General features: G+C 43.3%; 1 protein-coding gene across 1 annotated transcript in view; it reads right to left on the bottom strand.

Moving 5' to 3' along the window:
- Positions 1-26,139, bottom strand: part of LOC142760544 (troponin T, cardiac muscle-like) — a 200,045-nt gene that overhangs the window by 152,160 nt on the left and 21,746 nt on the right. Inside the window, exons 2-3 of the mRNA XM_075863736.1 lie at positions 25,740-25,761; positions 9,541-9,601 (exon numbers count right to left, since the gene is read on the bottom strand). Of these exons, the coding sequence (XP_075719851.1) occupies positions 9,541-9,601; positions 25,740-25,761 (83 nt within the window). The remainder of the gene's footprint in view (positions 1-9,540; positions 9,602-25,739; positions 25,762-26,139) is intronic.

Genomic DNA, 26,139 nt, shown 5'->3' with positions numbered 1-26,139 from the left:
AAGGAGTTATCTGTCAGGAGCTCCTCCCAGCCCTTTTTGAAAGCTATGGCGCTATGACAGGAGTTTGGTGTAATGTTAATACGTAACCCGCTATATACAATTTTTTGTTGGATATATGTTTCCCAACAGGATCTAATATGTTGCTAGTATGTTTATTGCAAATCCCTAAAAGCAGTTTGAATATCAAACTGATGAAGTGGCATATTATCGCTGGAGAAGACATATATTGCCTCAGCAGACAGACTATCTGGATAATATTTTTTAGCTAAAAAAACTGCCATCACCATAGGCTGTTAAGGACAGGGAAATTCTGCAGTGGGAAAGATAGGGTCAAAATAAATGGGTAATTATCCCATTTGATTACCAGCAAAACATTAGGAAGACCCTGGTAGTCCGTGGGCCCATGAACAATATCTATACATAATTTGCCAAAAGGCAAGGGAAACCCCTTATTTTCCAACTACCCATATGACGAAATTGTAAAATAAAACCTTTACTAAATTCTATTCAAAAGAAAACTAAGCAACCACACATATATAAAATAACCAATGTGAAACACACAGTAGGTGCTCTATATGGCACTTAATTAACCCCTTCCCGCTCCTTGACGTACTATTACGTCATGGCAGCTGTATCGTTCGCGCTCCATGACGTAATAGTACGTCACGGGAGTAACGGCCGTTTCGGCCGTCCTCCCGACACATACAGGAGCTGTGACGCTGCTGTCTTGTTCAGCAGCTGTCACAGCTCCTACAGCGGGGACCGATCGCTGTGTCCCCGCTGATTAACCCCTTAAAAGTCGCGTTCTATAGAGATCGCGGCTTTTTAGGGGTTAAGCTGCCATCGCCGGCCTGCTACGCGATAGCGGCCGGCGATGGTGACTATGGCAACCGGACACCAAACAATGGCGTCCGGCTATGCCATAGACGGAAGCCTAGTGGGTCCTGACAATGTCAGGACCCACTATGCTTGCTGTCAGTGAGTAGCTGACAGTTCTAATACACTGCACTACGCATGTAGTGCAGTGTATTAGAATAGCGATCAGGGCCTCCTGCCCTCAAGTCCCCTAGTGGGACAAAGTAATACAGTAAAAAAAAAGTTAAAAAAAGATGTGTAAAAATAAGAAAATAAAAGTTTTAAAAGTAATAAAAGTAAAAATCCCCCTGTTTCCCTTATCAGTCATTTATTATTAATAAAAATATATAAACAAACAAAATAAACTATACATAATTGGTATCGCCGCGTCCGTAACGGCCTGAACTACAAAACTATTTTGTTATTTATCCCGCACGATGAACGCCGTAAAATAAAATAATAATAAACCGTACCACAATCACAATTCTTTGGTCACTTCACCTCCCAAAAAATGGAATAAAAAGAGATCAAAAAGTCGCATGTACCTAAAAATGGTACTGATCGAAACTACAGTTCGTTACGCAAAAAATAAGTCCTCGCACGGCTTGATTGATTGAAAAATAAAAACGTTATGGCTCTTAGAATAAGGTAACACAAAAAGTGAATGATTGTTTACAAAACGTATTTTATTGTGCAAACGCCATAAGACATAAAAAAAAACTATAAACATATGGTATCGCCGTAATCGTATCGCCCCGCAGAATAAAGTGAATATTTTATTTATAGCGCACGGTGAACGCTGTAAAAAAATAAAATAAAAAAAACAATAGTAGAATTGCTGTTTTTTAGTCACCGCGCCACCTAAAAATAGAATAAAAACTGATCAAAAAGCCGCATGCACCCCAAGAAAACTACAATGGATTCCTCAAGGGGTCTAGTTTCCAAATTGGGGTCACTTTTGGGGGGTTCCCAATGTTTTGACACCACAAGACCTCTTCAAACCGGACATGGTGCCTAATAAAAAAGAGGCCTCAAAATCCACTGGGTGCTCCTTTGCTTCGGAGGACGGTGCTTCAGTCCATTACCGCACTAGGGCCACATGTGGGATATTTCTCAAAACTGCAGAATCTGGGCAATAGGTATTAATTTGCGTTTCACTGATAAATCCTTTTGTGTTATAAAAAAAATGGTATAAAGAGGATTTTCTGACAAAAAAAAAAATTTAAATTTCACCTCTACTTTGCTCTATATTTTTGTGAAACACCTAAAGGGTTCATAAACTTTCTAAATGCTGTTGTGAATACTTTGAGGGGTCTAGTTTCTAAAATGGGGTATTTCATAGGGGTTTCTAATATATGGGCCCCTCAAAGCAACTTCAGAACTGAACTGGAACCTAAAAAAATAAATAAATGAGGCAATACTTCGCTTCTTACATTATACTGATAATGAGCCGTGCCCACCCCGAGATGACCCCAGTTTTGACCGTTTGTATAAACGGAGACCCCTATTAGACCGTTCCAGTGCCCGGTTTTCCCCAGCATACACCCCGAGAAGTGTATTTCTATTGATGAGTCCCTGGTACATTTTAAAGGGAGGGTTCAATTCCGCGAGTACCTGCCGGGTAAGAGGGCAAGGTATGGCGTGAAGATGTATAGGCTGCGAGAGTGCATCAGGGTATACCTACAGGTTTAGGATATATGAAGGAAAGGCCACCCCCAAACCAGACTGCATCCTGGACTACAATAGGTACATGGGAGGGATGGACTTGTAAGATCAAGCCCTGAAGCCCTACAGCGCCATGCGGTGTGGTATAAGAAGCTGGCCATGCACATCATACAGATGGCTTTGTACAATGCGTACGTGCTATGTCGATGTGCAGGCCAGACGGGAACTTTCCAGGAATTTCAAGAGGTGATTATCAAGAACCTAATCTTTAGGGACCAAGAAGGGGGGGCACCCAGTACTTCTGGAAGCGGGGCCACACGCATCGTACCAGGGCGGCAACACTTTCCAGGGGAAGTTCCCCAAACTGGCAAGAAGGGAAAAAGTCAAAAGAGGTGCAAAGTCTGCTATAAGAGGGCGATAAGGGATGACACAATATATTAATGTGACACGTGTCCCGAATAACCAGAGCTCTGTATGAAAGTGTTTTAAAATTTATCATACATCCCTTGGTTTATAATTTACCCCAATTTTACTTACCCTGATGCAATCCGCACAGCTTATCCCCCCTCGTCTTTCTCCTCTGAGCCCTGCTGTGTGCCCAGGCAGCTGATAACAGCCACATGTAGGGTATTGCCATACCCGGGAGAACCCACATTACAGTTTATGGGGTGTAGGTCTCCGGTCAAAATGCTCACTACACCTTTAGATGAATGCCTTAAGGGTGTAGTTTTTAAAACGGGGTCACTTCTTGCGGGTTTCAACTGTACTGGTACCTCAGGTGCTTCTGCATACATGACTTCGCACTAGAAAATCCCCAGTAGGCCAAATGGTGGTCCTTTCCTTCTGAGCCCTCCCATGGGCCCAAACGGCAGTTTAACACAACAAATGGGGTATTGCGGCCCTCAGAACAAATTGCGCAACAGAATGGGGTATTTTGTTTCTTGTGAAAATAAGAAATTTTCAGCCAAAACTACATATTATTTGAAAAAAAAAATTTTGTTTTCATTCCCAGCCCAATTCAAATTAGTTCTGTGAAAAAACTATGGGGTCAAAAGAGTCACAACACCCATAAATGAATTCCTTGAGGGGTGTAGTTTCCAAAATGGGGTCATTTGTGATTGGTTTCTATTGCTTTGATAGCTCTGGGGCTCTGCAAATGCGACATGGCACCCGAAAACCAATCCAGCAAAATCTGGACTCCAAAGAACACACAGCGCTCCTTTCCTTCTGAGCCCTCCCAAGGGGCCAAACGGCAGTTTATCACCACAAATGGGGTATTGCCGCACTCAGGACAAATTGGGCAACAAAATGGAGTATTTTATTTCTTGTGAAAATAAGAATTTTTGAGCTAAAATTACATATAATTGGAAAAAATATATATTTTTTTAATTCCCAGCCCAATTCAAATAAGTTCTGTGAAGAAACTATGGGGTCTAAAGCGTCACATTACCCATAAATGAATTCCTTGAGGGGTGTAGTTTCCAAAATGGGGTCACTTCTGGTGGGTTTCCATTGCTTTGATACCTCTGGGGCTCTGCAAATGCGACATGGCAGCCGAAAACCAATCCAGCAAAATCTGGACTCCAAAGAACACACAGCGCTCCTTCCCTTCTGTGGCCTCCCATGGGCCCAAACGGCAGTTTATTGCCACAAATGGGGTATTGCTGCACTCAGGAGAAATTGGGCAACAAAATTGAGCATTTTGTTCCCTGTGAAAATAAGAAATTTTAATAAAAAATTACATCTTATTGGAAAAAATGACATTTTTTTAATGTCACAGCCCAATTGAAATAGGTGCTGTGAAAAAACTGTGTGCTCAAAATGCTAACAACAACCATGAATTAATTCCTTGAGGGGTGTAGTTTCCAAAATGGGGTCACTTTTGGTGGGTTTCCATTGCTTTGATACCCCTGAGGCTCTGCTAATGCGACATGGCACCCGAAAACCAATCCAGCAAAATCTGGACTCCAACAAACATATAGCGCTCCTTTCCTTCTGAGCCCTCCCATGGGCCCAAACGGCAGTTTAGCACCACATATGGGGTATTGCCACACTAAGGACAAATTGGGCAACCAAATGGGGTATTTTGTTCCCTGTGAAAATAAGAAATTTTGATCACAAATTACATTTTATTGGAAAAAATGACATTTTTTTCATTTCACAGCCCGATTCAAATACGTGCTGTGAAAAAACTGTGTGGTCAAAATGGTAACAACAACAATAAATGAATTCCTTGAGGGGTGTAGTTTCCAAAATGGGGTCACTATTGGGGGATTCCTACTGTTTTGACACCTCAACACCTCTTCAAACCTGGCATGCTGCCTAAAATATATTCTAATAAAAAAGAGGACTCAAAATGCACTAGGTGCTTCTTTGCTTCTAGGGCTTGTGTTTTAGTCCACGAGCGCAGTAGGGCCACACGTGGGACATTTCTAAAAACTGCAGAATCTGGACAATACATATTTAGTAGTGTTTCTCTGGTAAAACCTTCTGTGTTACAGAAAAAAAAATGAATAAAATTGAAATTCCGCAAGAAAAATGAAATTTGCAAAGTTCACCTCCACTTTGCTTTAATTCCTGTGAAATGCCTGAAGGGTTAAAAAACTTTCTAAATGCTGTTTTGAATACTTTGAGGGGTCTAGTTTTTAAAATGGGGTGTTTTATCAGGGTTTCTAATACATAGGCCCCTCAAAGCCACTTCAGAACTGAACAGGTACCTTAAATAAAAGGCATTTGACATTTTCTTAAAAATATGAGAAATTGCTGTTTATGTTCTAAGCCTTGTAACGTCCAAGAAAAATAAAAGAATGTTCAAAAAACGATGCCAATCTAAAGTAGACATATGGGAAATGTGAACTAGTGACTATTGTGGGTGGTATAACCGTCTGTTTTACAAGCAGATGCATTTAAATTCTGAAAAATGCAATTTTTTCAAAATTTTCTCTAAATTTTGCAATTTTTCACCAATAAACACTGAATATATCGACCAAATTTTACCACGAACATGAAGCCCAATGTGTCTTGAGAAAACAATCTCAGAATCGCTTGGGTAGGTTTAAGCATTCCCACGTTATTACCACATAAAGTGAAATATGTCAGATTTGAAAAATGGGCTCTGAGCCTTAAGGCCAAAACTAGGCTGCGTCCTTAAGGGGTTAAGTCTCTAATATTAGGTGTATAGGGACAAATTTACATTTGATCCTCCCAAGTAACTAATATCCTCCAAAAACATTGGCCTATCCTATAAGCTGACACCGATATGTTATGCAATCTCTACCACCCCAAGCTTAACAAATCATAGAGGGAAAAACCTTTGTGATTTGCTGGTTCAGTCATTACTCCAGACGATCGAATACACAAAGTACTTGGCTCTCATCTGCGGTAAAAGGTTCTCACCCTTGTGGGAGGTGCTTATTTTGCCCACTTATGCCCACCACCAAGACCTTCTGCAACCCTTTGGATGGAACATCCTATGAAATCAGGCAATTTATTAATTATACATAATGTTTTTCATGACCATCCAACAAATAAGGAGAAGAATCTCCAAACTTCTAAGTACGATAAGTAAGAAAGAGGATTTGACCTCTATCAAGATATATGAGATCTACACATGATGGTAATACTAGGGCGCTCCAATTTTTGGGTATTACCCAATTAAAACTGGGCCCAAGCGCTGGCAATTTGGATCAAAAACTATTACAGGAAGACGCTCACTGGATTTACCGACTAGGTACACTAAATTCAAATGGTTTGAATGGGGGCTTCACTTTTGTTGCCTTCCTTTGACCGAACTATCCATCTCCTCCTTCCCAGTCTTGCATTGTATACCCTTTTCTGTTCTTTATTGGAATTCTAGTCTTGGGTTTTCCTGCCATTATCCTGAGAGTTTTATTTAAATTTACATATATCTATTTAATTATACTTGTAAACAATTTACTTTTTAGTCCTGGTGCTGTGTACCCAGGATTTAACCACAAAAAAAATGTTCCTCTTTTCCCCCTTTTTTATTCTCCTCTTTAAGTTAATCCACTATCTAATTAATTTGATTTCCAATAATTCTCTTAGCTCCACTGGTACTACCTATAATGCTATACCTCCCAGGTATAATTTACATTTTAATATCTCTTCCTAAATATTTGCAATGATAATTATTAGCAGTAGTGGATCATTTTGAACTATTCTGAACAAACTTGTTTACTCCTCTCAACTATGTTTACACTTATTCACTTATAATCAGTCCTTTAGAAACTACGTCCCTAGGCATGCGCAGTAGATCCGCGTCCGGGAATGTCTAATGCGCACGTCATATGTAATTCCTAAGTTTATAGGAAGGGGAGGTTTGGAGCACGCTGGCATTAGCCCAAAACCCCCTGAAGACGCTACGTCTAGCAAAATATGTCGGGGGGGGGGGGGGCTGACCGCATGTTAATTCAATGTGTTAACTGACAAATAGACCTGTAATGCAGAAAGGCACAGTGCCGTATAGCGCACTTACTGTCAGCTTCACATTGGTTATTTTATATTTGTGTGGTTGCTTAATTTTTGTTTTGAAAATAATTTAATAAAGGTTATATTTTACAATTTTGTCATATGGGTAATTTGAAAAATAAGGGTTTTCTGTTGCTTTTTGGCGAATTATGTTTAGAAATTCCACCGAAACTTAGGCCCTGTTCACATCTGTATCAGGGCATTCCGGTATTCTGCTCCGTCAGAGGAGCAGAACAAGGGAAAGACGCAACGGTTACCTTGCAATACAGACACCGCCGTCGGACAACATAACCCATTGACTTTAATGGGTTGCATCGATTTATCGGAAGCAATATCGTTATGGTTTCCGGTAATTTCTGCCGGATCTGTGACAAAAACCCCTAACGGAGCCTCCGACGCAGATATGAACATCCCCTAAAGAGTGCCAAAAGGTGTGATATTTAATTAGGAAAATCATTATATTTATTACTTTTCATTTGCATTAATAAACCTCTAACTTTTTAACCCCTTAGTGACCAGCCTATTTTAGACCTTAATGACCAAGTCATTTTTTATGTTTTTCCATCGTCTCATTCAAAGAGCTATCACTTCTTTATGTTTGCGTCGACATAGCTGTATAAGATCTTTTTTTTTTGCGGGACAAGTTGTAATTTTAATAGCACCATTTTGGCGTACATATAATTTATTGATTAACTTTAATTAACTTTTTTTGGGGGGGGGGGGGGATATAAAAAAAACTGCAATTTCGCCAAACTTTTTTGTGTCCTAAATTTACGCTATATACCGTGTGGTACAAATAAAACAATAACTTTATTCAGTGCGTTGTTTCGATTGCAACAATACCAAATTTATATAGATATATATTTTGTTTTACTACTTTTACACAGTGAAAACACTTTTTTTTCAAAATTATTTGTTTTTGTGTCTCCATATTTGAAGAGCCATAACTTTTATATTTTTCTGCTGATGCAGTTGTAGGAGGGCTTTTTTTTATTGCGGGACGACTTTTCGTTTTTATCGGTACCATATCGGAGTAGATGCGACTTTTTGACCACTTTTTAATCACATTTTTTTTTAAGGCTCGATTCAAAGAAAACAGCAATTTTTGCATGGTTTTCTTATTTTGTTTTTTACGACGTTCACGGTGCGGGTTAAATGATGTAATAAGTTTATAGTTGGGGTCGTTACGGACGCGGCGATACCAAATATGTGTAACTTTTTTACTTTATTTTGTTTTTTAATAATAAAGCAGTTTGTAAGGGGAAAAAGTGGGTTTTTCATTTTTATTTTTTTTTCACTTTTTATCCAAAATTTTTTTTACCTTTTTACAAGTCCCACTAGGGGACTTCACTATGCGATTATCTGATCACATTTATAATACACTGCAATACTTTTGTATTGCAGTGTATTATGCATGTCCGTGTAAAACGGACAGGCATCTGCTAGGCCATGTCCCTGGCATGACCTAACAGGCATAAACAACAGGCAGACCTAGGGGCCTTTATTAGGCCCCCGGCTGCTATAGAAGACACACACTCGGCGCTCATATCGCCGGGTGTCGATGGGAGAGAGAGGGAGCTCCCTCCCTCTCTCCAAAACCATTCAGATGCGGTGCTCGCTATTGAGCGCCGCATCTGAGGGGTTAAACGGGTGAGATCGATACAGATATCGATCTCACCTGTTTGAGCAGGGATGCCCCCAGCCCTCAGCTACCTCTGGTAGCTGGGAGCAGGGAGATTTAACGGCTCCCTGCTCTGTTTATTTATTCTGATACAGCGCCGTAAAAAGGCTATTGCATCAGAATAAAGCCCGTTAGTGGCAACCGTAAAAACACTATGGGGCGGTCACTAACGGGTTAAACTAAATAATTGGCATTTTAAATATTAGGCAATGTTCACACAGGACAATTTGTTTAAAACAAAACAAAAAAAACATTAAAAGCTGCATCAAGGGCATGTTTCCACAAAGTTTTTTTTAAGCTGATTTTGATGCGTTTTCTGTGTCTACATCAGCATCACATAGCGCCCTAAATCTGCCTCCCATTGATTTCAGTCGGAATCAGAGGTGCTTTTTTCAGGACAGATTTTTTTCTGCTCGTTGAAAAAAATCAAAAAAACATCCTGCTCTATATTGGGACGGATTCTGCTCTTAAACCTCCCATGGACATAAATTAAAGTCAGAAAAAAACCAGCGCCGTTTTAGATGCTATTGTTTGTAAAATAAAACGCAAGTGGATTTTACACATAAATAAGGTTCCTAAAAAACTGCCTACAAAATTCTGAGGGACATTTGGAGGTAGATTTTTTTTCTGTGTGAACATACCCTAAAGGGAGGAAAAGAAACTCCCTAAAACTTTTCCTTTTTTTGTATCTATACAGTAACTTGTTCTAGCTAATAAAAAAAAGAGGCATCAAAACATTAACATATCCTGGCCTTAGTGACGTTTCACATTGCTGTGATAAAGTATTAGTTAACAAATGCAAAACAAAGATTAACCGAAAATATCAAACCTAAAAATATCAATGCACTTACATCAAAATCCACTTTTTCTCCATCTGGAATCTTCAAAGGCACTAGGTTCGGCATAAAAAGTCTGTGAAAAAAGTACATATTTATGAAATGGCTTAATGTGTTATTATTTAGGGCATTTATCATAAGAAAAAATTCACACGTAACGGTTTTGTCTGATTTCTGGTAAGAAAAACCCAGAGGATTTCACAAAATCGATGTAAAAAAAAGCATATCAAAACTTGTCATGTGTAAAAACACCCTTACAGAGATCGAACTGCACAATTTTAGTAGTTTCATACTGAACCTGCTCAATTGTTTCCTCTCATGTAAAGCAAAAAGAACAAATGCATCGGAATTATAAGCAAATAAAGTGCAATCCTTATTCAGCTGTGCATCTAACCAAAATGATCATGCCAAGAAATTGACATGATCACGACAACATTTTAGCTAGGAAAGCCTTTCTGAAGCCATCAACAGCCAGAACGTCACTTTGCTGACATCCAGGGAATGTTCACGCGTATTTATTTTATATGTTTACATTTTCTAAAAGTCCCATTTATGCTATATACTTAAAGGGGTTTTCCACTACTTTCTTTTTTCTTATAAATCATTGCAATGCTGCTACCTTGTAATTTTGTCCCCTGACTATAGTTTAAACAATTGTATTTATTTAAATAAGCTTTACGCTGTATTGTTTATATAGCGGTCACATTAAATGTCTGTACATTGCGCCTGTGTTCGAGGCATCCTTAGCCTCCTCAATACCTGCCCAGTTCTTGAGGAGGCTTAGGATGCTTTGAAGACAGGCGCAATGAACTTACTGTTTATGCGCATGCGCAATGAAATTGCTTTCAATACACATGCGCAAAATATTGTAGGTTACTGCGCATGCGTTGGTGCAAGGGGAAGAAGACGTCATTCAGAAGAGAAAGAGCAAGAAGCAAGAAGACCGGAAGAGGAGCTCGTCCAGAAGTCAGTATTGAAGAAGACCGAACAAGACATCAGCGGAAGAGAAAAGCTCCAACGGTGGCAGAGTCATGTGGCACTAGACTAGACGGAATTAGAAGACATCTGCACCTTTGAGACGGTAAGTATATTTAAAAAATACTTTAATAAATATTCAATAGGTATTGCTGTATTGTTTTTCAAAAGTGGACAACCCCTTTTTAAGAATGGGAAGATTGTTAGTACTTGCCACTTGCACTTTATTGCCTCAGTGCCAGCTACAGTGTCCCCCTAAGTGACAGTTACTATAGGTACCAGGCAGTGTTCCTAGGTTTCATAGGTGCTAGCTAGTGTTCCCAAAGTAAAGTCAGAGAAAAGTAAACTATCTCTCCACTGCCATGATAGTCTGTCCTCCAGGGACGTCGCTAGCATCTGGTCTTCGGGGCCCAAGCCCCGGATCTTTGGCCCGTTGCCCCGAATCCCCGGTGCCTGCCACATTCGGGTCCAATTGCAACTGGGTCGCAGCGGCCACCCGCACCGCTTCTTAAAAGTTACTATAGTAACTGGGGCCTATGTAATAAAATACATGGGCCCACGTTACTATAGTAATGACACATACTTACCCATCTTCCGTCCCGAGCGCAGTGGAAGTCCTGACGTCTTCTCGTGTCATGACATCAGAACGCTGTGCGCCACGGATGACGTCACTTCGCTAGATGGTGTTGGGACATCCGTTGCACCCAGAGCTGAAGAGGAGGTTAAATGTAACATTATGGTCTGCTGGGGTCCTGTATCTAAGCCTACCTTGTAGTAAGCTTAGATACATGGCCCATGTCTGATCCTGTCTGATGGGCCCTGTATCTAAGCTTACCACATAGTAGGCTTCAATAGAGGGCCCCAGCAGACCGTAATCTTATACATTATAAGATTACGGTCTGCTGGTGCCCTGTATCTAAGCCTACCTTTTGGTAGGCGTAGATACATGGTCTAACAGACAGTATCACACATGGGCCCTCTATCTAAGCATACCACATGTGTTTTTTGTGTTTGTGTTTTTTTACAGGTTCGGTCTTTTGACTGTCGGGTTCGAGGACTACTTCGATGACGGCTTTTTATATTTTCAATAAAATGGTTAATGAGGGATGTGTGTGTTTTTTTAATTTTAATAAAATATTTTATCTATGTCTTTGTATTTTCTTTTAAACGTTATTACTACCGCTTTAGTAATGGCCGCTCGCTGACTGACAGAGTCCATTACTAAGGCGGAAATTAGTGTTAGCCGATACAGAGGCCATAGTAATGGACGCCTTCAATCAGCCAGCAGCTATTAATAAGGCAGTATAAATAAAAATTAAAAAAATACAAGGACATAAAAAAATATTTTATTGAAATAAAAAAACAAAACAATCCTCATTAACCATTTTATTGAGAATAAAAAAAGCTGTCATTGAAGTAGTCCTCGAATGCAACATAGTCCAACGACCGGACTTATAAAAAAAAACAGCAACACACAAAAAAATTACTAACACATAAAAAAGCAAAGTAATTATTATTCTTACTGGCTGCTGAGCTACTGTATCTAATCCTATCCATAGCTATAGGGTCAGAGTGCTACAGATATGCTGTCCAATATATATATATATATATATATATATATATATATATATATATACACGCATACATACATACATATACACACACACATTTTTTTGGGGGGTGGACATATGTTAGTACAAGGATACTTACTGCTGGGGCCCTGTATCTAAGTCTGTCACGTGTGATACTGACTGCTGTGGCACTGTATCTAAGTCTATCATGTGTGGATGTATGGCAAGGGGAGTGTGTGTGGAACCATACAGGGGGTTTTGTGACACTGTATACAGAGGGCATTGTGTGGGAAACGCTCTACAGGTGTCTTTGATTAGAGCCCCAAGACATATCTTTGCTTGGGTTCCCAGAAATGCCAAATTTGCCCCTGAGGTTTAGTACAAGGATACTTACTGCTGTTGCCCTGTATCTAAGGCTACATTCACACGAGCATGACAGATTAACGCGCATAAAAAACGCACGTAAATCTGGTCGTGTGCGTGGCATTTTGCATCAGTGTGCTTTGCTCGTGGCATATGTTTTTCACGCACTTGCAAGCACTTTTTATTTTCAATGTAATTGATGCGTGAAACATGCACACGGATGTCGTCCGTGTGCTGTCTGTGGTTGTCACGCACCCATTGACTTCAATTGGCGACTAGGTGCGGGAAAAAGCACTAATATAGGACATGCAGTGAGTTTTACGCAACGGACACTCGCTGTGTGAAAACTCACGCATTTGTGTAAAGCCCCGTTGAAATCAACGGGTCCGTGTGCTGTGCGTTATAATGCGTGGGTAAATATATGTCTCTGGGCTTTTGCCCCATATCTTTTAAAACCCTAGCAACGCCCATGCTGTCCTCTTTTGTGAAGATACCTGAAATCCTGAATGTTTTTGATACCTAGTCAATATGAGTTAAAACCTTACTGTAATTAGATCACGCTACCACCCACAGGTCGATGATCTCAGATGGTGCTCCTTCTTAACTATATAGGTAAAAGCAACGTGTACACCGTGTTCCAAATTATTATGCACATTGTATTTAAGTGTCATAAACATTGAATTATTCATTTTTCAATTAAACTCATGGATGGTATTGTGTCTTAGGGCTCTTTGGATCATTGTAATCAATCTCAGACACCTGTAATAATTAGTTTGCCAGGTGTGCCCAATCAAAGGAAAACTACTTAAGAAGGATGTTCCACATTATTAAGCAGGCCACAGGTTTCAAGCAATATGGGAAAGAAAAAGGATCTCTCTGCTGCCGAAAAGCGTGAAATAGTGCAATACCTTGGACAAGGTATGAAAACATTGGATATTTCAAGAAAACGTAAGCGTGATCATCGTACCGTGAAAAGATTTGTGGCTGATTCAGAGCACAGACGGGTTTGTTCAGATACAGGCCTAATGAGGAAGGTTTCTGCCAGTCAAATTAATAGGATTAGGAGAGCAACTGCTAAAATGCCATTGCAAAGCAGCAAACAGGTATTTGAAGCCGCTGGGGCCTCTGGAGTCCCGCGAACCTCAAGGTGTAGGATCCTCCAGAGGTTTGCAAGTGTGCATAAAGCTTGTTAGGGATCTGCCAGGTACTTCATCTAGCTACACTCCTGGGATTAATCAATCCACACCTGAGGCCAGACCTGTTCGACTGACACCTTCTCCCACCAACCAGGGTGGCAGGCTCAGGAGTGGGAGAGCCTATCGCGGCCTGGTCTCTCGGAGTTAGCTCCGCCCCCTGCCCTTTATTACCTGCCCTGTGCTCTCCCTCAGTGCTTGTAATTCTTTTGGATTCCTGGCCCCACTGCTGCTTGCTCCAGCCTGCTTCTGCCGTGCTTCTGCCTTGCTGCAGTTCTGCTTGACCTGCTTTGCTTGCCCTGGCTTGCTTCTGTCTCCGTGTCCGCTCGGGTGTACTCACTTCGTCCTGGTCCTGACTGTTCGTTCGCCGCCCCGTTTCCTCGTGGCGTTCCGTGGCTACTGCCCCTTCCCTTGCGTGTTCCCTGTTTGTCTTCCTGTGCACTTAGCCAGCGTAGGGACCGCCGCCCAGTTGTACCTCGTCGCCTAGGGCGGGTCGTTGCAAGTAGGCAGGGACAGGGCGGTGGGTAGATTAGGGCTCACTTTCCCTTCACCTCCTTCCTGCCATTACATAATTACAAGCCCTTACCTAGTCTACCATTTCTCCTACGCTGACGCTATCATGGACCCCCTTGAGACCCTGACCCAGCAGATGCAGGGCCTCTCCCTACAGGTCCAGGCCCTGGCCCAAAGGGTCAATCAGGGTGACGCTGCTTTAGTAGTACCCCTCACCTCACCTCTAGAACCCGACCTCAAGTTACCTGACCGGTTTTCAGGGGACCGTAAGACGTTTCTCTCCTTCCGGGAGAGTTGCAGACTGTATTTCCGCCTAAAGCCCCACTCCTCAGGTTCCGAGAACCAGCGGGTGGGTATCATCATATCCCGACTCCAGGAAGGGCCCCAAGAGTGGGCCTTCTCCTTGGCTCCTGACGCCCCTGAACTTTCCTCTGTTGATCGTTTTTTCTCTGCCCTCGGACTCATTTACGACGAGACTGACAGGACTGCTTTAGCCGAGAGTCAGCTGGTGACCTTACGTCAGGGTAGAAGACCGGTTGAGGAATACTGTTCTGATTTTAGGAAGTGGTGCGTAGCTTCTCAGTGGAACGATCCGGCCCTAAGGTGCCAGTTTAGGTTAGGATTATCTGACGCCCTGAAGGATCTGCTGGTTAGCTACCCCTCGCCTGACTCCCTTGACCAGGTTATGGCCCTAGCAGTACGACTTGACCGACGTCTCAGGGAACGTCAGCTAGAACGCTTCAGTGTGCTCCCCTCTGACTTTTCTGCGATTCCCCCCGAGGTCCCGTCTCCTCGCCCCTCCACGGAGGACTCGGAGGTACCTATGCAACTCGGGGCCTCCATGTCCCCTCGACAACGTAGGGAGTTTCGCAGAATGAATGGTCTCTGCTTCTACTGTGGGGACGACAAGCATCTACTGAACACCTGTCCCAGGCGCAAGAATAAGAAGCCGGAAAACTTCCGCGCCTAAGTGATCATCGGGGAGGTCACTTGGGCGCACAGGTATTTCCCGTTAATGTGAAACGCAATAAAATTTTGCTTCCCTTTCAGGTCTCGTTTGCTGGCCGGTCTGCCACGGGCAGTGCTTTCGTGGATTCTGGCTCATCTGCTAATATCATGTCTGTGGAATTTGCTATGTCTCTAAAGATGCCTTGTATTGATTTACCTTATCCTATCCCTGTAGTAGGAATCGACTCAACACCCCTTGCTAATGGTTATTTTACTCAGCATACTCCTGTTTTTGAACTCCTGGTTGGCTCCATGCATTTGGAGCAGTGCTCTGTACTGGTGATGCAGGGATTATCGTCTGATCTGGTTTTAGGCCTTCCCTGGTTGCAGTTGCATAATCCCACATTTGATTGGAATACTGGGGATCTCACCAAATGGGGTAATGAATGTCTGATGTCATGTCTTTCTGTTAACTCTATTTCTCCCCGGGAGGAGGTAAACACACTTCCTGAGTTTGTTCAGGACTTCGCCGATGTGTTTTCTAAGGAGGCCTCCGAGGTGTTGCCCCCCCATAGAGATTACGATTGCGCTATCGATTTGGTGCCTGGTGCCAAGCTTCCTAAGGGTAGGATATTTAATCTTTCATGTCCTGAACGTGAAGCGATGAGGGTGTATATCCAAGAATGCCTGGCCAAGGGTTTCATTCGCCCCTCGACTTCTCCTGTAGGTGCTGGCTTCTTCTTCGTGGGGAAGAAGGATGGTGGTCTTAGGCCGTGCATTGATTATCGTAACCTGAATAAGGTCACCGTAAGGAACCAGTACCCACTTCCTTTGATTCCGGATCTTTTTAATCAGGTTCAGGGAGCCCAATGGTTTTCTAAGTTCGATCTACGGGGGGCATATAACCTTATCCGCATCAAAGAGGGGGATGAGTGGAAAACTGCGTTCAACACACCCGAGGGTCATTTCGAATACCTGGTCATGCCCTTTGGGTTGTGTAATGCCCCTGCTGTCTTCCAGAATTTTATTAATGAAATCCTGAGAGAGTACCTGGGTAATTTTCTTGTTGTGTACCTTGATGACATACTGGTGTTTTCCAAGGACTGGTCCTCCCACGTGGAGCATGTCAGGAAGGTGCTCCAGGTCCTTCGGGAGAATAATCTGTTTGCTAAGACTGAAAAATGTGTCTTTGGGGTACAGGAGATACCATTTTTAGGGCAAATCCTCACTCCTCATGAATTCCGCATGGACCCTGCCAAGGTTCAAGCTGTGGCGGAATGGGTCCAACCTGCCTCCCTTAAGGCGTTACAGTGTTTTTTAGGGTTCGCCAACTATTACAGGAGATTTATTGCCAACTTCTCGGTCGTCGCTAAGCCTCTTACGGACCTTACCCGCAAGGGTGCCGATGTCCTCCATTGGCCCCCTGAGGCCGTCCAGGCCTTTGAGACTCTCAAGAAGTGCTTTATCTCGGCCCCCGTGCTGATTCAGCCCAACCAAGAGGAGCCATTTATTGTGGAGGTTGACGCTTCCGAGGTGGGAGTGGGGGCCGTCCTGTCCCAGGGTACCAGCTCCCTCACCCATCTCCGCCCCTGTGCTTACTTCTCTAGGAAGTTTTCGCCCACGGAGAGTAACTATGATATTGGCAACCGCGAACTTCTAGCCATTAAATGGGCTTTTGAGGAGTGGCGGCACTTCCTGGAGGGGGCCAGACACCAGGTAACGGTCCTTACGGATCACAAGAATCTGGTTTTCCTAGAATCGGCCCGGAGGCTTAATCCTAGACAAGCTCGGTGGGCACTATTCTTTACCAGATTTAATTTCTTGGTTACCTATAGGGCTGGGTCCAAGAATATTAAGGCTGATGCTCTGTCACGTAGTTTCATGGCCAATCCTCCTTCCGAGAAGGATCCCGCTTGTATTTTACCCCCTGGTATAATCGTCTCTGCCACGGATTCTGATTTAGCTTCTGATATCGCGGCTGATCAGGGTGCAGCTCCCGGGAACGTCCCTGGGGACAAACTGTTTGTTCCCCTGCAATACCGGCTGAGGGTACTCAGGGAAAACCATGACTCCGCTCTATCCGGTCATCCTGGCATCTTGGGCACCAAACACCTCATTACCAGAAACTATTGGTGGCCTGGGTTGCCTAAAGATGTTAGGGCTTACGTCGCCGCTTGTGAGGTTTGCGCTAGGTCCAAAACCCCTAGGTCCCGACCTGCGGGCCTACTACGTTCCTTGCCCATTCCCCAGAGACCTTGGACCCATATCGCCATGGATTTTATCACCGATTTGCCTCCATCTCAGGGCAAGTCGGTGGTGTGGGTGGTAGTCGACCGCTTCAGCAAGATGTGCCACTTTGTGCCCCTTAAGAAGCTACCTAACGCCAAGACGTTAGCTTCTTTGTTTGTGAAACACATCCTGCGTCTCCATGGGGCCCCAGTCAATATCGTTTCTGACAGAGGGGTACAATTTGTTTCCTTATTTTGGAGAGCTTTTTGTAAAAAGTTGGAGATTGAGCTGTCCTTCTCCTCCGCCTTCCATCCCGAAACCAATGGCCAAACGGAAAGGACCAACCAATCCCTGGAACAATATTTAAGGTGTTTCATCTCTGACTGTCAATTCGATTGGGTCTCATTCCTTCCCCTTGCTGAATTTTCCCTGAATAACTGGGTCAGTAACTCGTCAGGGGTCTCCCCGTTTTTCTGTAATTTCGGGTTTAACCCTAGGTTCTCCTCCGTCTCCCCTGGTTGTTCCAATAATCCTGAGGTAGAGGAGGTTCATCGGGAACTGTGCACTGTCTGGGCCCAGGTTCAGAAGAACCTAGAGGCGTCCCAGAGCGCACAAAAGATTCAGGCGGATAGTAGACGTTCTGCTAACCCCCGGTTTGTCGTCGGGGATTTGGTCTGGTTGTCGTCCAGGAACTTGCGCCTTAAGGTCCCGTCCAGGAAGTTTGCTCCCCGATTTATTGGACCTTATAAGATCATTGAAGTCCTCAACCCTGTATCCTTCCGTCTGGAGCTCCCCCCATCCTTTCGCATACATGACGTCTTCCATGCCTCCCTCCTTAAACGCTGCTCCCCGTCCTGGTCCCCCTCGAGGATACCTCCTGTTCCCGTTCTCACCCCTGAGGGGGTGGAATTCGAGGTGGCCAAGATTATGGACAGTAGGATGGTCCAGGGCTCCCTCCAGTACCTGGTCCATTGGAGAGGATACGGGCCGGAGGAGAGGACTTGGGTACCTGCCCGTGATGTTCACGCTGGGGTATTGATCAGGAGGTTCCACCTCCTCTTCCCCACTAAACCGGGTCCCCTTAGTAAGGGTCCGGTGGCCCCTCATAAAAGGGGGAGTACTGTTAGGGATCTGCCAGGTACTTCATCTAGCTACACTCCTGGGATTAATCAATCCACACCTGAGGCCAGACCTGTTCGACTGACACCTTCTCCCACCAACCAGGGTGGCAGGCTCAGGAGTGGGAGAGCCTATCGCGGCCTGGTCTCTCGGAGTTAGCTCCGCCCCCTGCCCTTTATTACCTGCCCTGTGCTCTCCCTCAGTGCTTGTAATTCTTTTGGATTCCTGGCCCCACTGCTGCTTGCTCCAGCCTGCTTCTGCCGTGCTTCTGCCTTGCTGCAGTTCTGCTTGACCTGCTTTGCTTGCCCTGGCTTGCTTCTGTCTCCGTGTCCGCTCGGGTGTACTCACTTCGTCCTGGTCCTGACTGTTCGTTCGCCGCCCCGTTTCCTCGTGGCGTTCCGTGGCTACTGCCCCTTCCCTTGCGTGTTCCCTGTTTGTCTTCCTGTGCACTTAGCCAGCGTAGGGACCGCCGCCCAGTTGTACCTCGTCGCCTAGGGCGGGTCGTTGCAAGTAGGCAGGGACAGGGCGGTGGGTAGATTAGGGCTCACTTTCCCTTCACCTCCTTCCTGCCATTACAAAGCTATTATTCGGCCACCCCTAAACGATTCTCACAAGCAGAAACGGTTGCAGTGGGCTCAGAAATACATGAAGACTAATTTTCAAACTGTGTTGTTTACTGATGAGTGCCGTGCAACCCGGGATGGTCCAGATGGATGGAGTAGTGGATGGTTTGTGAATGGCCACCATGTCCCAACAAGGCTGCGACGTCAGCAAGGAGGTGGCGGAGTCATGTTTTGGGTGGGAATCATGGGGAGAGAGCTGGTAGGGTCCCTGACGGTGTGAAAATGACCTCTGCAAAGTACGTAGAGTTTATGACTGACCACTTTCTTCCGTGGTACAAAAAGAAGAACCGTGCCTTCCGTAGCAAAATTATCTTCATGCATGACAATGCACCATCTCATGCTGCAAAGAATACCTCTGTGTCATTGGCTGCCAAGGGCATAAAAGGAGAGAAACTCATGGTGTGGCCCCCATGTTCCCCTGACCTCAACCCTATTGAGAACCTTTGGAGCATCCTCAAGCAAAATATCTATGAGGGTGGGAGGCAGTTCACATCAAAACAGAAGCACTGGGAGGTTATTCTGACATCCTGCAAAGATATTCAAGCAGAAAATGTCCAAATAATCACAAATTCAATGGATGCAAGAATTGTGAAGGTGATATCAAAGAAGGGGTCCTATGTTAACATGTAACTTGGCCTGTTACGTTATTTTTTTATTGAAAGAGCTTTTGATTTCTGTAAATATGACCTCCTGATGCTACAAATTCAACAAATTACCATTTTAGTTCTCTTTACAACCTTTAAAATGTTTTGATCTCTGTTGTGCATAATAATGTGAAACAGTGCATTTGAGTTTTTTACTTCTAAAAAAAAATCTGTTATCATTAGGAGATTTGTTCAATAAAATTCACATTATACTCCAACGATTGATGGCTTGAAGATTATACTGACTGTCATTTGCATCTACTATTTAGGAAAATCAGCGAAAAATAACATTTGCATAATAATTTGTAATGCGGTGTATGCTGCCTCTGAAGTAAATATCGGTATCTATAGTGCCAGGATCCTGGTTAGTGCCCCATCTGCCACTTCTTTTTATTGTATCTTTATTCTCAGGACTATTTAATCCCAAGGTGCACAACCTATTCTGGTCCAAGGGACACACAGTGTCCTGTGGATATGCCATATATATCTGAGATGCAAATACCAGTCATGGTATGCATTAGGCATAAAAAAAAAGTAAAACAGAAATTTGTGTCCTCTCCATCCCTGACCCACTGGGTTCACAAAGTAGATGATATCATGAGGGTGGAGGAGCATACTGCGTTACAAAATGACAAATATTCCTTCATCTCCGCCTGGACCCCTTGTATTCTTTTCCAAAGTTAAACTTCCTTCTGCTCATTTCTAGGTCGGACCTGAGGCACCTATACCAACTTGGCACTTACCTCAAACATTTCCCCTTTTTTTCACTCTTCTTCTACTTCTTTGCAGGTCTGCCACCAGGGCAGTACTAGTTGTACTGCAATCAGGGGCCTGGACCAAGTCAAACTAAGGAGGGGGGCACGCCAGCCTCTCTGCCTCTGGGCTGCAGATAGCAGAAGTTTAAGAGTGGGGGTGTCTCATAAACACGTGACCCCATGAACGCGGCGGGCGTTCTCTGAACCCACCGCCACTTTTCGTACCTGTGTGCTTGAGCCAGAGGTCTGCATCATCGCTGAGAGCTGGGACAAGGACTGGAGTGGGAGCCAGCAGCTCTTCTGACACAGTAAGTAACGCATCTGAATCGCAGCGATTACGCCGCAAATAACGCAACATAGAAATCAAACAAACATCTTTTACTTATCTCTGACGTTCTGTAGGCTGGCCTCCTGGGAAGACATTTCATCCCATGTGACTGCTGCAGCCAATCACAGGCTGCAGCAGTTCCCTGGGATGAAACATCAACTCTACAGTTTTCCGCAGTGGACATCCCGGGCGAAAAACTGCACCACAATTTGGTTTGTTAACTTAGCTTAAGTGTTATTAGGGTATGTTCACACACAGCGTAAACACTGCGGATTTTAGACAACGGATTTCATTGCAGAACATCTGCAGCGTAATACAGTAGCAGCAGAGTGGATGAGATGACATACTTTCAATGTGACCGCTGGTAACCCAGTCACATTGATCTCTCCATCCTTAAGAAATTGGTGGCCTATCCTCAGGATAGGCCATCAATATCTGATTAGTGGGGGTCCGACTCCCACCAATCAGCTGTTTTGAAGGTACAGCAGCGCTCGTATGCTGCTGCTTCCCCTTCATTCCCCGCTTCTACTGTGAATCACCATTATGTTTGTAGCAGGTGTTCACAGTATTACAGCTTTCTCCCATTCAAGTGAATAGGAGAAGGCTGTAATACTGTAAACCTCTGCTACAAGCATAATGACGATTCACGGTAGGAGTAAGGAATGAAGGAGCAGCGGTATACAAGTGCTGCTGGTCCTTCAAAGTAGCTGATTAGCGGGCTTGCCGGGAGTCAGACCCCCACTGATCAGATTTTGATGGCCTATCCTAAGGATAGGCCATCAATTTCTTATGAATGGAGAGATCAATGTGATCGGGTTACCAGCGGTCACATTGAAAGTAGGTCACGGACTAGTAACCCCTGTCACATAGCAAATGCAGGCACCCTGTAACTTTAGGAGTCCCTGCTTTAGCTTTTTCTGGCACATGGGACCTCCATAATGCCCAAGAATTGTTAACAACTATTATTTGTGGCGCATCATTAGGTCCCGTGCACAACAATAAAAACTACAGTTCATTGACATCTAGTTTCTATTGCAGCGCAGGGGAGAAAACAGAGGTCTGCTGTAGGTGAGTATCATTTTATTTTTTTCAATATTGCTAACTTTATTTATTTTGTTTTACAGGTTCCGCTGGACCGCTTGGACTACATCGTAGATTCGGTGGACTACTGCGATGTTCTAAGTTTTTTTTTATTTTTTATAAAATGGTAAAAGAAGGTTGTGTGGGGGAGTTTTTATTTCAATAAAAAAATATTTTCTTATATCTCTCTGCATTTTTAATACCTTATTAGAGCCTTTGTAATGGCAGTTGTATGTATGATAACGTCCACATCCATTACTAAGGCGGGGCTTGGTGTAAACCAGTGAAAAGACTAGCACTAACCCCGCCCCATTATTACCCCTATACTCACCTCCACCAGGGATATCGGGAAGAGATGGGTAAGATCCACTACCCAACCATCTGTAGTGTGCACTGGGGAGGCCGCAGGCTAGTATTAGGAGGCTGTGAGGGGCCAAAAACTGTGGCCCTTCCCACCCTGGTAATGCTAGGCTGTGGCTTCTTTTTTTGTATCTGGCTGGTTATGAAATTGGGGGGGGACTCCACGTAGTTTAAAAAAAAATTTGTTGAATAAGACATGGGGTCCCCCCCAATTTAATAACCAGCCAGGTACACTAAAGCAGCCGCGGCCTAGCATTACCAAGGTGGGAAGGGCCACAGTTTTTGACCCTTCCGAGCCTCATAATACCAGCATGCGACTGCCTCAGTGTCCGGCCTTCAACACAGATTGTCGGGTACTGGATCGTACCCGGCTCTTCCTGATGCCCCTGGTGGCGGTGGGTATCGGGATAATAACGAGGGGGGTTACTGCTAGCCTCTTTACTGGTTTACACTAAGCCCCGCCTTAGTAATGGACGTTGTCATACAGACAACTGTCATTACTAAGGCGCTAATAAGGTATTAAAAAGCGTACAGGGACATACGGTAAGAAAATTTGGTTTATTGAAATAAAAACTACCCCGCGCAACCCTGGTTAACCATTTTATAAAAGAAAAAAGAAGGTACATCGAAGTAGCCCAATGAGTCTGACTTAGTCCAAATGATCCAGCAAAACAAAAAAAATAAAGTTAGTAATATGAAAAATAAAATAAAAATGATTCTCCCCCACAGCAGACTTCTGCCTTCTCCCCTTCGCCACAATAGAAACTAGAGGTCAATGAAAAATAATTCCCTTAGGGCATGTTCACACCGCGTTGAAAAAACACAAAAAAACACGACGTGTAAATGTGTCAAATACACCAGCACTTCTTGTGAAGCGCATTTTAAAATACAGGCGTTTTGAAGCGTACTCCGCGTGTTTTTTGATGCATTTGTGTGCACGTTTTGTTTGGCGCGTAATTAGGACTCTCGTTGACTATGGGAACATTTAACGTGTTTTACGCGCCAAAGAAATGACTTGACGCTCCTTTTTTTATGCAACGCACATTTGAATACGCTCAAGAAAGAAATCTCGTTGTGTGTACATCCCATTGATATGAAAAGCTTGATCAAGCGTTTTGCGCCAAAACAAGGTGCCAAATATACACCGTGTGAACCTGTAAACTGAAAAGCCATACAGCACAGTGTCTTCCCACTTGACTTTCATCATTCTTCAGTCTCTTGGTCCTGTAGCTGCTGCTGCCGTGATCAGCACGTCCTACCATTGTACAATTACCTAAAAAAAAGGGTTAGGGTATGTTCACGCGGCTTATTTACGGACGTAATTCGGGCGTTTTACGCCTGGAATTACGTCCGAAAATACGGCTTGAAAGCGTTGACAAACATCTGCCCATTGAAAGCAATGGGCTGACGTTTGTCTGTTCACACGAGGCGTATATTTATGCGTCGCTGTCAAAAGACGGCGCGTAAATAGATGCCCGCGCCAAAGAAGTGTCATGTCACTTCTTCAGACGTAAATGGAGCCGTTTTCCATGGACTCCATGGAAAACCAGCTCCAGTTTACGTCCGTAACGGACGCGGCGTTCAAGCGCCTGCACATGCCGTTACGGCTGAAATGACGGGGCTGTTTTCTCCTGAAAACAGCCCCGTCATTTCGGCCGTTACGGACGCTGCCGTGTGAACATACCCTTAGTGTGGTCACTAGTAGAGAGAGTGTCCTTCCTACATTTACAACAGCTGTGAGTCAGGATGCTTTTCCTGAATCGTCTTGCTGTAATTATGGGAAGTGCTCCCTCTGGTGGCCAACATAGGAAACCATGTAAAATTGTTAACTTTTGATACTTTCCACTTTGTGGAGGAAAATAAATAAATACACCAAAAAAAATAAAATAATTTAAATCACGACACATTGCATTTAAGCTGCTTAGCAGCTCCGCGCTGTAATCGAGCACATCTTGATCTCAAGCTCACGACGTTAAAATCTTTCGGTCAAATCAAAAGTTATTGGTTATGTATCACACAGTGTGATATGGTGCTGGACGGGGAACCGTTAATTGGCAGTGCCACGGGAGGGGGGGGCCCAGATAATTGTCTGTATGGGGCCCTGAAATTCCTGATGGCGGCCCTGCCCCTTTGTTAGTATTTACCCCTTAGTATTCCATGTATATTTTTGTGTGATGTTGCCCTGGCATATTTCTTGGTCAGAAATGTCCCTATCAACATTTAACTGTATCTAATCCTCCAATTCTATGATCTCAGGGACTGCTCAATAAAAGCTGTTATCACTGTATATACACATTACTTTTAGAAATGTTTATTTAATTATTTTGAGAATAATTTTTTTTTTTTTTTTAAATGGAGTCATTTTAGCCAGTGTAAAGGTACGTTCACACGCTTAACAAAAAACGTCTGGAAATACGGAGCTGTTTTCAAGGGTAAACCGATCCAGATTTTCAGCTGCTTTTTAAGCAACTCGCGTTTTTTGCTGTGTTTTTTACGGCCGTTTTTGGTGCTGTTTCTATTGAGTCAATGAAAAACGGCTCCAAAAACGCAAGAAGTGACATGCACTTTTTTTTAAGGGACGTCTTTTTACGCGCCGTTATTTGAGAATGAGGCGTAAAATAACGCCCTGTCCGAACAGAACGCCGTATTTCCCATTGAAATCAATGCCTCCGATTTTTCAGCCATTTTTCGTGATTTTTACGGCCTGAAAAACGACTGAAAATAGCCCGTGTGAACATACCCTAAAAGTTACTGACAGTGATGTTGTGACAGATTTATCAGAGAACAATATGTCGCACATATGTCGATAAAGTAATCTAACTTTAACTTAAAGAGGCTCTGTCACCAGATTATAAGTGCCCTATCTCCTACATAATCTGATTGGCGCTGTAATGTAGATAACAGTGGTTTTTATTTTGAAAAACCGATCATTTTTTAGCAAGTTATGAGATAGTTTAGATTTATGCTAATGAGTTTCTCAATGGACAACTGGGCGTGTTTTTACTTTGTACCAACTGGGCGTTGTAAAGAGAAGTGTATGAGGCTGACCAATCGGTGACCAATCAGTGACTAATCAGTGTCCTACACTTCTCATTGTTCCAGCCCAGCTTCATTCACTGCACAATCACACTGTGCTGTGGATCATGCTGGGCTGGAACAATGAGAAGTGTAGGACACTGATTGGTCAGCCTCATACACTCCTCTGTACAACACCCAGTTGGTAAAAAGCAAAAACACGCCCAGTTGTCCATTGAGAAACTCATTAGCATAAATCTAAAATAGCTCATAACTTGCTCAAAAATGATTGTTTTTCAAAATAAAAACTACTGTTATTTACATTACAGCGCCAATCAGATTATGTAGGAGATAGGGCACTTATAATCTGGTGACAGAGCCTCTTTAATTACTGCCTAAAATGACACTACAGTGATAAAACAATGAAAAGCTTTCAGCACAGGTTTGTTGTTTGAGCAAATGAAACAAAATGAAGACAAATGGAAATGAAAAACTTACTTGGGTTTGGGCTTTGTCTCCTCTGGAACAATAAATGGGGGGGAAAAAAAGAGGGTAAACGTTAGTAAGTAATTATCCAGTGTTTGTCTCATAAATTCAAAATACGGAGATTGCTGAAAAATTATAATATTTTTATAGCAAGCATAAGCAAAGTAACTATTTTAAATTAGTGGGTATATCATTTATTAAAGTATGTTGCATGCATTACCACTAACATGATCCTAAAAAGTTTCCAGATGTTCCCTACTAATACATATTTGTTAAGCTTTTTCTTTTGTTTAACCTCTTCACAACCAGTAGTCATTGCAGCTTCTCTTTCGACAGCAGAAAATCTTTTGAAATTATACATTTTCAATTTATCATGGTATAGTTTGTTAGGCAAAGAAAGACACATGCCAAT

This window comes from Rhinoderma darwinii, chromosome 4 (genome assembly GCF_050947455.1).
Source record: "Rhinoderma darwinii isolate aRhiDar2 chromosome 4, aRhiDar2.hap1, whole genome shotgun sequence".
In the NCBI taxonomy this organism is placed as follows: Eukaryota; Metazoa; Chordata; class Amphibia; order Anura; family Rhinodermatidae; genus Rhinoderma; species Rhinoderma darwinii.
Note: the sequence above shows the minus strand (reverse complement) of the source record. Positions and strands in the feature narration are given on the sequence as shown.